At 40.1% G+C, this 12,362-nt stretch overlaps 1 protein-coding gene across 2 annotated transcripts in view; it reads left to right on the top strand.

The window, feature by feature from the left end:
• Window positions 1–5,176: 5,176 nt before the first annotated feature.
• LOC137297922 (FYVE and coiled-coil domain-containing protein 1-like) overlaps window positions 5,177–12,362 on the top strand; it is a 29,163-nt gene continuing 21,977 nt past the window's right edge. For both annotated transcript variants that reach the window (XM_067829915.1, XM_067829914.1), the window contains exons 1-7: window positions 5,177–5,382; window positions 6,811–6,911; window positions 7,252–7,371; window positions 9,726–9,838; window positions 10,663–10,766; window positions 11,737–11,880; window positions 12,090–12,168. In XM_067829915.1, the coding sequence (XP_067686016.1) occupies window positions 6,839–6,911; window positions 7,252–7,371; window positions 9,726–9,838; window positions 10,663–10,766; window positions 11,737–11,880; window positions 12,090–12,168 (633 nt within the window). In that variant the 5' untranslated portion in view covers window positions 5,177–5,382; window positions 6,811–6,838. The remainder of the gene's footprint in view (window positions 5,383–6,810; window positions 6,912–7,251; window positions 7,372–9,725; window positions 9,839–10,662; window positions 10,767–11,736; window positions 11,881–12,089; window positions 12,169–12,362) is intronic.

Here is a 12,362-nt window from a genome sequence, read left to right as displayed (position 1 = left end):
ATGATATAACTTGAATGTTGCTCCAAGCAATTCACCCATTCCTCCAGTAACCCATGCTTGTCGTAAAAGGCGACTAACGGGATCGGGTGGTCAGACTCGCTGACATGGTTGACACATGTCATCGTATACCATTGCGTAGATCATGCTGTTGATCACTGGATTGTCTGGTTCAAAACCGAGTATTTTCAGACTGTCGCCGTATAGCTGGAATATTGCTGAATGTGGTGTAAAACTAAACTCACTCACTCGTGTTTCCGGAATCAGCTTGTCGTGGGTTCGGACCCTAGATTTGCCTTGACATTAGGTCTGACCACAACCGTATTCTTTCTCTAACGTCTCACATTCTCTAACGTCTCACATTCTCGTGCGTTTCACATTCTCGTACGTCTCACATTCTCGTACGCCTCACATTCTCGTGCGTTTCACATTCTCGTAGGTTTCAACCAGGTAGAAACCATCTGTCACATCCGGCATATCGGACCTGGACCGGATCTACCTACAGACCATGAAAGATGGAGCGTGTGTGCGTGCCTGCTACTGTGTGTAGGATAAGAAAACCTACCTAAACACGGCCGAGGCACCAAGACTCCCACCGACAGGACACACACACACACACACACACACACACACACACACACACACACACACACACACACACACACACACACACACACTCACTCTCTCTCTCTCTCTCTCTCTCTCTCACACACACACACACACTCTCTCTCTCTCTCACACACACACACGCAATATTATTGAACTGTCACAATGCAGGAGGCAGTCGCCCCAGCAGATGTCGAATCACCATAATTACACCGACAGTCGGTCTGAAAGACAAATACGCTCGGATTTCCCAATATATGTATTAATTAATCGGACGTTTTGACGTTGATTAACGTCAATCCTGAATAAAACTAATTTCCGAAAAACAAATGCACATGTCGGCCTCCTACATGTTGTCATTAATGTGGAGGAATGTCATCCACCGGACGAGGCTGAGAGTTTGAATCAGTAGCATATACGGCATGAGGGAAAGAGAGTTTATCCTAGAGACGTCCGGGATTGGAGACACTGAGAAGCGTGCTATTATTTCATACTTTGGATGAATAATTCTGATTTTCGTCTGAACACCATCTATACCGCCTATTTAGTCTATGGAGTACACTGAAATAATGTCTGGTCGGTGCCACGTTTATCAGGAATTTTATGATAACTGTACGTATTGTCAAATGTCAACTGGTCGTTGTGACAGATAATGGTTAAATCCTCTCCTTGTATGGCTCAGTGTCATTCACAAATTAATATCGCTCTAAGCGGCGAGAGACCCCGCGCACTGCTTACACAAGACACTGTTTTGTCGTCGTTTCTGAATACACTGTCGAACTGCAACCCGACGAATATCTATGCCTGTCGTGATCAAGGTGCACTATGGTGTAAAACAACACTCACTCACTCACTCACTCTCTCTCTCACTCTTTACGGGACTAACGGGATCGGGTGGTCAGGATCACTGACTTGCTTGACACATGTCATCGTATCCCAGTTGCGTTGGTCGACTCTCACGCTGTCGATCACTGGGTTGACTGGTCCAAACTCGCTTATTTAGAGACTGATAGCTCGATATTGCTGAATACAGCTTTGAACTAAACTCACTCACTACCTCAATATCAGCAGATATCAGTCGCAAAACAGTACCTTAACGAGTTCGGTTTAGCGAAAGTAAGTGGACGTAAAATTCAATGGCCTGTGTACTCCACATTTTTTGTGGATGAGCTGGTTAATTGCAAAATAAGTACTTTTTGTGGTGTAAGCGATCCATCTGCTCACTGATGTATAACAAAAAATATTGGCAACTGAGTGCTTGTAGCACACGCCCTGTCTATAAAGCCATTTCCTGATTCGAGGAATCCAGAATATGAGGCGGTATACATTAGGCACCATTTCACATTAGCGTGTCTGAGAATATAACTACAACGTCTGAAGTCCAGAGTTGATGAGTCAGCGAATCAACACTTTAAAATGCCATAGTGGCATTTAGATATCGCATGGTGGAAGCATTTAATGTCAGTATTTCCAGTATACAATTTTTATAACCAATATTTCACTACTAATATGTTTTTTGCCCGCTGTCGATGAATCTCTTGTCACTCTACGTCTCTTTATGATTGTCAGCCGGGGTTAGTCTGTAAGCTCTGGGCGAGATATCTAGTCGGTGTCGGTCTATAGTCATGCGCTCTGATCTGCGTCGGTCTATAGCCATGCTCTCTTGTGAGTGTCGGACTGTAGACATGTGCTCTGATCTGTGTCGGTCTATAGTCATGCTCTCAGATCTGTGTCGGTCTAAAGTCAGGCGCTCTGATCCGTGTGGGTCTATAGTCATGTTCTCGTCTGTGTCGGACTGTAGTCATGATTTCTGATCTACGTCGGTCTCAAGTCATGATCTCTCATCTGCACCGGTCTGTAGTCATATGATTTCTGGACTGTGTCGGTCTACAGTCATGATCCCTGATCTGTATTGGTCTATAGTCTTGACCTCTGGTCTGTGTCGATATATAGTCTTGATTTTTGGTCTGTGTCGGTCTACAGTCATGATTTCAGATCTGTATCGGTATACGGTAACGATACCTCATCTGTCTATAGTCATGCTCTCTTGTCTGTGTCGGACTGTATGTGTGTCTGGTTGTACCAGTCCAGACATAAGCACGCTTCATACTGCTAGCTCACTGAGATACCATGCAGTGGTTAAGCATGAATAACCACTTACACACATTATACTGACTCCGTGCCTCCCAGTCCTTGTTGTACCCATTAATGTCGGGCGACAGGCATGGACCAGGAAGTACCACATTTTAACGTTTTGTCTGGTATAACGCGGCCGAGGATCGAACCCACGACCTTGCGCTCTCTGGTAGGGAGGAGCCACACACTGTAACCGGCAAATTAACTTACACGATACATCTCATCACATAATGCTCCGGCACTAGTGAGACATTCGTGAACATGCAGATTGCGTTTCCAGCTTTGAGGCCGGTGAATATTATTTGAATACATTGTGCCTAGTGTCTGGTGTGTGTCTGGTGAATAATCTATATATTGTTTATCCAGTAAACAGATATGGTGTACACATGCCGGATGCAGTGTAGGCTATGTAAATATGTTCATAATAGTACTAATGCTCCTGTGAAAGTGGGATATATCATAGCATGTGTTAATGAATCATTATTAAACAGTTATGATACCTGTTGTTCATGGAAAAATCCTTCACTCATAAATATATGAATACGTGGTAAAATACACACATGCTACACATCGTGAGTGAATACTGAAACCGTATGTATGCATGCATGTATGTGTCTATGTATACACGCTGTATACACGGTGTAGCCGTGTTTATATTGGTTTAATTTGATACGCTTTTATCAACAATGTGCCCATTTAATGCCCGGTAGATACATTAACGACCATTAGTGGTCTAATGATGAATCAACGTGGGGCGGAGGGGTAGCTTAGAGGTTAAAGCGTTCGCTCGTCACGCCGAACACCCGAGTTCGATTCCCCACTTGGGCAAAATGTGTGAAACCCATATCTGAGATTATTTTTAACCCAGCGTTTATTACAAGAAATACGACTTTCACATCGATGCATACAGCTATTATAAGTCACATGCAGGGATCTGTTAGGTGTAATGAGGTCTTAATAAAACATGGTTAAAGGAAAGCTGATAGACACATCGTTACACGTGTGTATAGAGTGATTCTGTCTGGCACACCGTCAGGGTATCAGGTGCCTGGGTATCGCGCGGTTGGACACTGTGATTATCTGGGTAGTCCACACTGACTTCAGACCTTAGTGATGTGTGTTCTCTCTGTAGTGAGATGAGGAACGATCATAGATACACACATCTAGACAGAGTAGAGCAAATACGGCACTCGAGCTGAGACTAGATCTCCACACTGACAGTCTAGACCAGGCAGTGTGGACGTCCATTTGCAAACCACTCACGTGTACCAATAAAGAATGTATTGTGGAGAAAATCACCGTATAAATACTTCTAACGTAAGACTGTCACTGCAAATATGCGTATTACTTTTCAGCAATGCATGTCGGATCACCCTCGTTAATCCAGTCGGTGTCGTTCACCTTTAAATCGTCCGGATTCACAGGAATTTCCGACCATGTATGCACAGAGTAATGTTTTTTGGATTATGGGTAATACTTCCTCTGAGAGTGGAGTTTCCTGACTAACGGTGTCATGACTCACGCTGAAACAATTGTACTAGGTAAAAATTGGCCGCCCTCGAGTATACAGTGTGTTATATATCCCCATCCTATGGATAATCGTGAGTGAAAGCTTGTTTGGTAATCTGTCATCCTGACCCAAGTAAACATCAAAATGCGACTGAGTTAGCCTTGTCAGAAATACTGAATATGGAAGAATTTGAAAGAAGACGGTGAATAAATTAGTTTGAAACCGGTACATTAGAAGTAGGTAGATGCGTCGTTTGGGCGCAAAACCGCTTGAACACACTAGCTAAGATACATCTAAACATTGCACTGTATGTGGTGTTCATTATGATTAGCTATTGATTGAACATTGAACGAGTACGGTATAATGCCACTTTTAGCAAACGTCCAGCAATAGCACTACTCCAGAAATGGGCTTATGGGGAATCGAACACGGGTCCCGTGGCAAACGAGCACTTAAACAATTCGGCTATCCTGCCGCCCCTGCAGCCGTTATCTAGGATCTGGTAGTTGATACAGATAGCACGTATCACTCACCGAGTCATTTCACATAGGAGAGATCTAGAACACGCCTACGGTATCAAAGGATAAATCTATTGCTAATTTCTTCATTGTATATAGCCATTATTGGGCCTACTGTCATCGAAGCATAGCCCAATGCCTAAGGCTAAAATTTAAAATGACTCCATTGTGAATTCTCACTGTTGATTAGCATAACGTGTCTTCTCTTTGATATTTGTGTATATAGTTACGTATATACGGTCAGATTCCACTGTGAAACTTTCAATACACCCACAAATAAGACAAATGTCTTGATAATTTCCAGGAGATGGCGGTAGAGTGTAGCGTGGGTTTAGTTGATTTTACGAGCACATCCATAGACTTCGTGCATGGAGAATTACCTCCCTTGCACTTACTCTCTTTTCAAGTTTGGTAAAAATAGCGTACAATGACAACAAACCAGGGGTGTACCATTATGTGAATAGAGATTGTCGTGTGACTTAGGTGGTTTACGACGACAGTTAAGCTATTCGTAGCCACTGAAAATGTCATACAAAGATTTCAGAATTCTAATGAAGTGAAAATATTAGGAAGTGTCAAGACTGAAGACGTGACGGTCCGTGTCCATCGCGTCAGGTCAGCTGGCTTTACTGCAAGCGTTCAATGTTCTCAGTGGGGGGTTGAACGAATAGTGGCTTGCAAAGCAAAATCTAGCATCGAGGCTCATATAGTCAATGGCGGATAACTAGCACTATGTAAAACATATAGTTATTTTATATATGTTTTATGTTTTATATATATTTTATACATGTTATTTTATATAGTGCTAATGCCCCGTCACTGACTGTACATGACTCTTGATGCCAGTGTTTTAGCCTTACAAGCCCCAGAGGGGAGCCCAGTGCCAGTGGGTTGTACGATGGGAAGGATCTCATCAAGATGGATAGTAGCATGCGACAAAGCAAAAACCTTTTACTTTAAGGAATATTAGAACTTAATTTTCTTGAAAAAAATGTGATTATTTCTTTGTGTAAAATGACTCCTTGTTTTCGGTGCCACCTCAAATTTAAAGATATCTAAAGAGTGATACATACCCCAGAATTTTGTAGTCTTTCACACATTGACACATCACTAAAGCAATAGGCTATAAGAGTTAAAATCAAAATGTCTTGGCGTCTCAGCACTGCTGCCATGTTTTGCTGATAACTAGTATGTGGTGATAACTGGTTTCGAGACAGTAGACTTTCATCCAAAACGGATAGTCATCTACTCCTTACCCCTCTGCAAAACACTAATCAAACCAAATGTATGATGTTAATGTGAAAATTGATGCTTGGTATATTATGAAATACAAGTTTATCTGGGTGATCTGAATTCTCATTCAGAATGTCTAATGAAATATCCGTTAATAACAGAGATGGTTCAGTGTGAAAAAATGCAGTTAGCATGTGTTGAGTTTGGCTGTAATGATTCACTGGATACATTGATTGTGATACACTGACCCAAGTTGAAATTATTGGATTGTACAGCCATCTTAGTCATATTGATCCCAACACAATATGGTACATGTACATATAATTCCATATGTTGAAATTGCACACTGTTCGTGAAGTATGGTTTTCAGATTGTATGTTCAAATTTTTTCCAGTTTATTCTTGTTGGTTTGTTTGTGGATTCAAGTTTACTAAATGTGTTTTGACGTTATAATTACTACAAAACAATGAAAAAAGTCCTCTTGTATGTGTCACAATTTCATGCATTCCCTTGTCATGTGTTTATGTATGGTATTCAGAACCTCCCAAATGGAGGTTCATGTCAGAGTAAAATTGAGTAACTATGTTGCAAAATATTACATTATTATATAATCACTTTAACGCTAGCTATTTTTCAATAAACAAAATGAAATATTTTTTTCAACACAGAAATATTATAATGAAATAGCACATCTGTCAATATGTATGACACAGGATGTTTGATTATATTTCCATCTTTATGTGGAGTTAAGTGAACAGAGTAATATCATTCTTTCCTGGTTCAAATGTTATTTTGGTTATTCTTATTCAGATGATGTAGAAAAGCCTAAAACAGCAAGATGTCAGCATCTGCATCAGCACCGCGGGTCGTAGCGACACCGCAACACCACAAAATTATTCAGGATATACAGGGTAAGATCAATTTGTATGTAAAATAAAGAATGTTTTTGTTTGTTTTCATAACAACAAATTAGACTTCACTGAAAATATAGGTAGTGCTTGTTTCTGGTGCAGTTGAATTTTTTTGTGTGTGTTTCTGAACTGAATGTATTTATTTGCTAGAAACCAAATGCGAGGTGTACAAAGTCAAACCTTACTTCACTCTTTACCAGGCAAGTGTGGATATGTGATCTCTTGATGACACTTTTCCTCCTGGTATGAAACACGGCAATGTTGATGTTTATGCTGTTGTTGTTTTGTCACCCTGTAGCTGAGACTAACACAGTTATAGTTTTCTCCTCTCCTCACTCAGAGTGCATCACACAGATGAAGGATGACTTCAGTGAGACAAAAGCCCCCATCAATGATGACAACCAAACCCTCCACAGATTCTGTGCCAAGCTGGAATACCTTCTGCAGGCACATATGAAAGGTGATATATCTGTTATTGGCGTTACCTTCTTAAATTGAAGGGAGATATATTGGTTAGCACTGATAGTTCATGAGATGGGGTTTATCTCATAATCTGTTGTCAAGGTAACCTGATTACATGAAAGGTGATACGTTTTATGTCTGTTATCTGAAAATATGCTTACATTGAAGGTGATATATCTGTTATCATGGTTGCATGGCATGGAAGGTGATATATCTGTTATCATAATTATGTGCTTGTATTGAAGTGGATATGTCTGCTATCATGATTATGTGTTTACGGTGAAGGTGATGTATCTGTTATCATGATTATGTGCTTACATTGGAGGTGATACATCTGTTATCATGATTATGGGTTTACGGTGAAGGTGATATATCTGTTATCATGATTATGTGCTTACATTGGAGGTGATACATCTGTTATCATGACTATGTGCTTACATTGAAAGTGATATATCTGTTATCATGATTATGTGCTTACATTGAAGGTGATATATCTGTTATCATGATTATGTGTTTATGGTGAAGGTGATATATCTGTTATCATGATTATGTGCTTACATTGGAGGTGATACACCTGTTATCATGACTATGTGCTTACATTGAAAGTGATATATCTGTTATCATGATTATGTGCTTACATTGAAGGTGATATATCTGTTATCATGATTATGTGTTTATGGTGAAGGTGATATATCTGTTATCATGATTATGTGCTTACATTGGAGGTGATACACCTGTTATCATGATTATGTGCTTACATTGGAGGTGATACATCTCTTATCATGATTATGTGCTTACATTGAAGGTGATATATCTGCACATGGCTGTTGTTACATACAGTCGGAGGTGATATGTTTGTTTGCTATGGTTGTATAGTCACATGACAGGGATCTAGGTGCTATAGGTCACTTGTCACTTGACACTTTATATATCTGTTACCATACTTTCTTCCTGTGGTTATAGTGATTGATCTGATACTATTGCTGGGCCAAAGGTAGCTAAGTGGTTCATGTGTTTACTCATCATGTGGAAGAGTTGGGTTTGATTCCAAACACTGGTATGGTGAGTGAAGCCAACTTCTAATGTCACCTGCTATGATGTTGCTGGAATAATGCTAAAGGTGGTGTATGGTATGTAAAGTTTTAAAGAACAAATAAACCCACATTTTTTGTACTTTTTTAACCATTACATTTGAAAGACTTGTGGTTAGTCTTAAGCAGAACACCAATTTCATTCTTAAAAAAAATGTGTGGTTAACTAATACCAAGCGATTAAAAGTTGCTATGAAATCGACTGCTTCACTCTTGCCCGCCAATGAAACCACAGACAGGTTACGTAACTCTGTCAGGAGAGCACTGCAGCAAACTACTGTGACATCATGTGAGGAAGGACTTTCAGTTAGTTGTATATAAAATGTGTAACAAGCTCGTCAACTGGCTCATTTCTCAACGTCATCGAAGACATGCCAAATTGTTCTGTTGACATCAAATGCTGCTAGGTGACGGATGATGGTGTCACTATGCACAGATTTCCTTCAGTTATTGCTTAATATGTTCTTTGTGAGTGCGAATAGAAAGTAGTTTAGCTTTTGTAACTCATTGAAAACGGTCCTAAATAGCATTTATTCTCAGACTGGCAGATGTTCACGACAGGGCACCACCATTTTTTAAACTCATCACGTCACAGTCTAAAGTTAGTTTGAGAGTCAATTAGATTATGGCTTGTTTTTATCAAGTTAAAAGATCAACACTACTTCGTATTCGTAGTAAAATATGTTTTTGAATCATGACCAAAAAGATTTTTGCATGACAAGGCTTGTAATAGAATGATTTATGACCATTATGACAACAAGCAATTTTGACAATCGTCTATGAAAACAAGTTGTATCTCGGAAAATAAGCAAAGCAGGTGACAAGATTAAATGGCAGTAAATGTGAAAACATAAAGCTTTCATTTTTCAAAATAATTGTCATAATTGCATGTTTAGACTAACCTATTAACAAGATAATCTACTCTAAGAAATGCACATGAATACTAAGCAACCCACACAGGTATACCTCACATTACGTCACAGAGGCATGTCCCTCTGATTGGTTGAAATTTTGTTCACGGGAGAGAACTGTGCACTGTTGTAGAAAGGGTCAGTTTACGGTAATTAAATGTCGAAATGAGTAGTTTTGTTGAAAGGGTTTCAATTATAATGGTATCAGTAAATGATTTATGTATTTGTACCCCCCGGGAGTATATGTGATATTTGAAAACACCAAGAACCCCACCCACTGCCACACATGCCTTCCAGTGTGTAGACCATATAGGTAAGGATTTGCAAGAATGCCTGGTGACTGCTTGCAGAGCGGTACTCCATGCTGGGTCGGAGGAAGGACTACTGGGACTACTTCGTCGACTGTCTCGGGTCTACCAAGGGTATCAATGATGGCATCAAATACGTCAAGTCACTCGGAGAGGTGTGTATGTGTCATCAGTAGGGCTGCAATAATTCGGTTTGATTCATTGAAAATCTAATCTGACACCATAGTTTAGATTTGATGTTGGAATACCTACTTAAATTATTTCCACACAGTCAACGTAATTTTGGCTCAAACTCGAATTGTTTGGCGTGCTGAAATGATGCAAAAAACAACTGGTTGATTCGGGGCTAATTATCCGTTGTGAATTGTTGTTAGCTGATGGATTTCATGCTGAAAAAAGTTGACACTTAGAGTTAGATCAAATCTGATGCTTTTACTTGTAAGAAGTATCAAATCGAGAATGATTGCCTCAACAGCCCAATATCGAAAATCAAATCAAATTAAGGTCTTGGTGAATCTTTGCATTCCAGATCATCAGAACCTGGGAAATGTGATTCTTAGACAAATTTTTATTGTCACTGGAAAGTATATATTATGGTCCCTATTGCTGGAACCGTATGTTTATGGAAATTGCTCATGCTGATATTTTTTATTAATATTAATAATAATGTATTTATAGAGTGTCTAATGTCCACCATAGAGATGCTCAGTGGCGCAGTGACAGTATTGGGGAAGGAAAAAGTTAATGTAGCTTTTACATAAAGACAGCAGTGAACAGATGCTTTGCAATCTGTATGTATGTTTGGAGAAAGATATGGTCTCTTATCAGTACTGGCTGATTACTATTTATATGGCCAGTAGTGAAACTACTTTAAATACTTCATAGGATATCATGATACATCTCTGGTGTTGATGCTTTGGATGTTGTGTTTACTGAGTGTTTTCAAAAGTAAGGTCGCATTTGGATTTCTGTCTCACAGCATAAGAGTTCACTGGGAAAGGGCCGAGCTTTCCTGCGTTTTTCTCTGGTGCATCAGCGTCTTCCAGACACCATCCAGCAGTGTGTGCAGAACCCCAAGACAGGGTCAGTAGACAAGGGTAGCGTTATCAACCAGTGTCTATATCGAGGCCAGTAGTAGAGACTGTAATGGAGGGCAGCTAGGAAGAGGGTGTGGGCTGTGGAGTGGTGGATGGTTGGGTCACTTGCTGGAACTAGAGACTTGGGGTCCATAGAAATATTGGGTGTTTAGAGAGAGGTGGTGGTGTCAGACCAGTGGCCATATTGGGCTAGTATGAAGGACTAATGTCAGGGCAGCTAGGAAGGTTGTGTGGGCTGTGGAGTGGGGGATGGAGGGGTCATTTGCTGAAACTAGAGACATGGAGCCAATAGAGATATTGGGTATCGAGAGAGAGGACTTATTAAAATAGGATTGATGTACACAATATTAGTGTCACTCACAGTCAAACACTAAAGGCCCCAATGCATCGCAATATGTATCTCAATATGGGAACATGAATTTCGATATATTGCAATACAATAAATATGCCAATACACAGCCCTAGTGTCCTTACTGGGCCACTAGTAGGGACTGTAATGTCAGGGCAGGTAGGAAGGGGATGTGAGTAGGGTGGGGTGGTTGGATCATGAAGAGGTGGTGGTATCATTCAGGTTGTTTAGAATAAAAATGTACTAAATCCTTATTAATTCTTTGTGTTATAGCATTTGTGATGAGTGAATAGTTCTGTATTTTATTTGTTAGTTTTAAGATCTAGTTAGATTGAACTACATGAATTTCTGTAATAATTTCATTCACATCTATAGATACAGTAGTGCATCTATGTGAGTTTACCAGAGGAATTCAGGTACAAACAGATTAACAGTTGACACATATTAACATAATATCATGCAACAACTCACCTTTAGAATTTGCATCACAAATGTTGCTACTACCAAAGATATAATTTGTAAATGTTTGTTGAAACTACAACAGCACAACAATGCTCAGTCTGTCCAGCCAAGAATGTTTATGTGGAGATCTAAATGTATGTTCCAGGGAGTGGTTCCACCCCCAGAGTGTGTGGTACCAGAGGGGGCTGACAAATGGGCTCATCAACTCTCTGTATGACCTCACAGATGTGCACTTTGACCTCTCACCTCGAGGTTATGACCTTGACACTGCATGGCCCTCATTTGCCAAGTAAGAAAACATAAGCCAAAGAAGAATAACTGTTTCAATTGTTTAAGAACAAACAAAGCCACTGTGTATTTGTATGTGTCAGCATGAGTAAGAATTTATGTTAAGCCTAGAAACATTATGAACTTACGGCACAATTTTAAGAATGATGATGTGAGTGTAATCTCACTATATGACGCGGAGATTATACCTCATGTGTATATTTCCTCCAGGAAGCAGGGAGGTAACTACACATGGAACCCACCCAGCAGGCGCTCCAGTATTGGCAGCATGGCTTCCATCACCATGCAGGTCAGTGGACTGTGGGGTCAATGGTACAACTTACCCACTAGCGCTGTGCTAGGACATGTCGCAAGGTGCTAGTGGACTGTGCAGTATGGACAGTACAACTAATCCACTGATTTTTCAATTTCTCTAGGATGTTATTTTTTCTTCCTGCATGTGTGAGAATGTGCAATGTGTCTTTCTCAATTTGTCCATACAGT

This window comes from Haliotis asinina, chromosome 10 (genome assembly GCF_037392515.1).
Source record: "Haliotis asinina isolate JCU_RB_2024 chromosome 10, JCU_Hal_asi_v2, whole genome shotgun sequence".
Classification (NCBI taxonomy): Eukaryota; Metazoa; Mollusca; class Gastropoda; order Lepetellida; family Haliotidae; genus Haliotis; species Haliotis asinina.
This window is presented reverse-complemented; position numbering and strand designations above follow the sequence as displayed.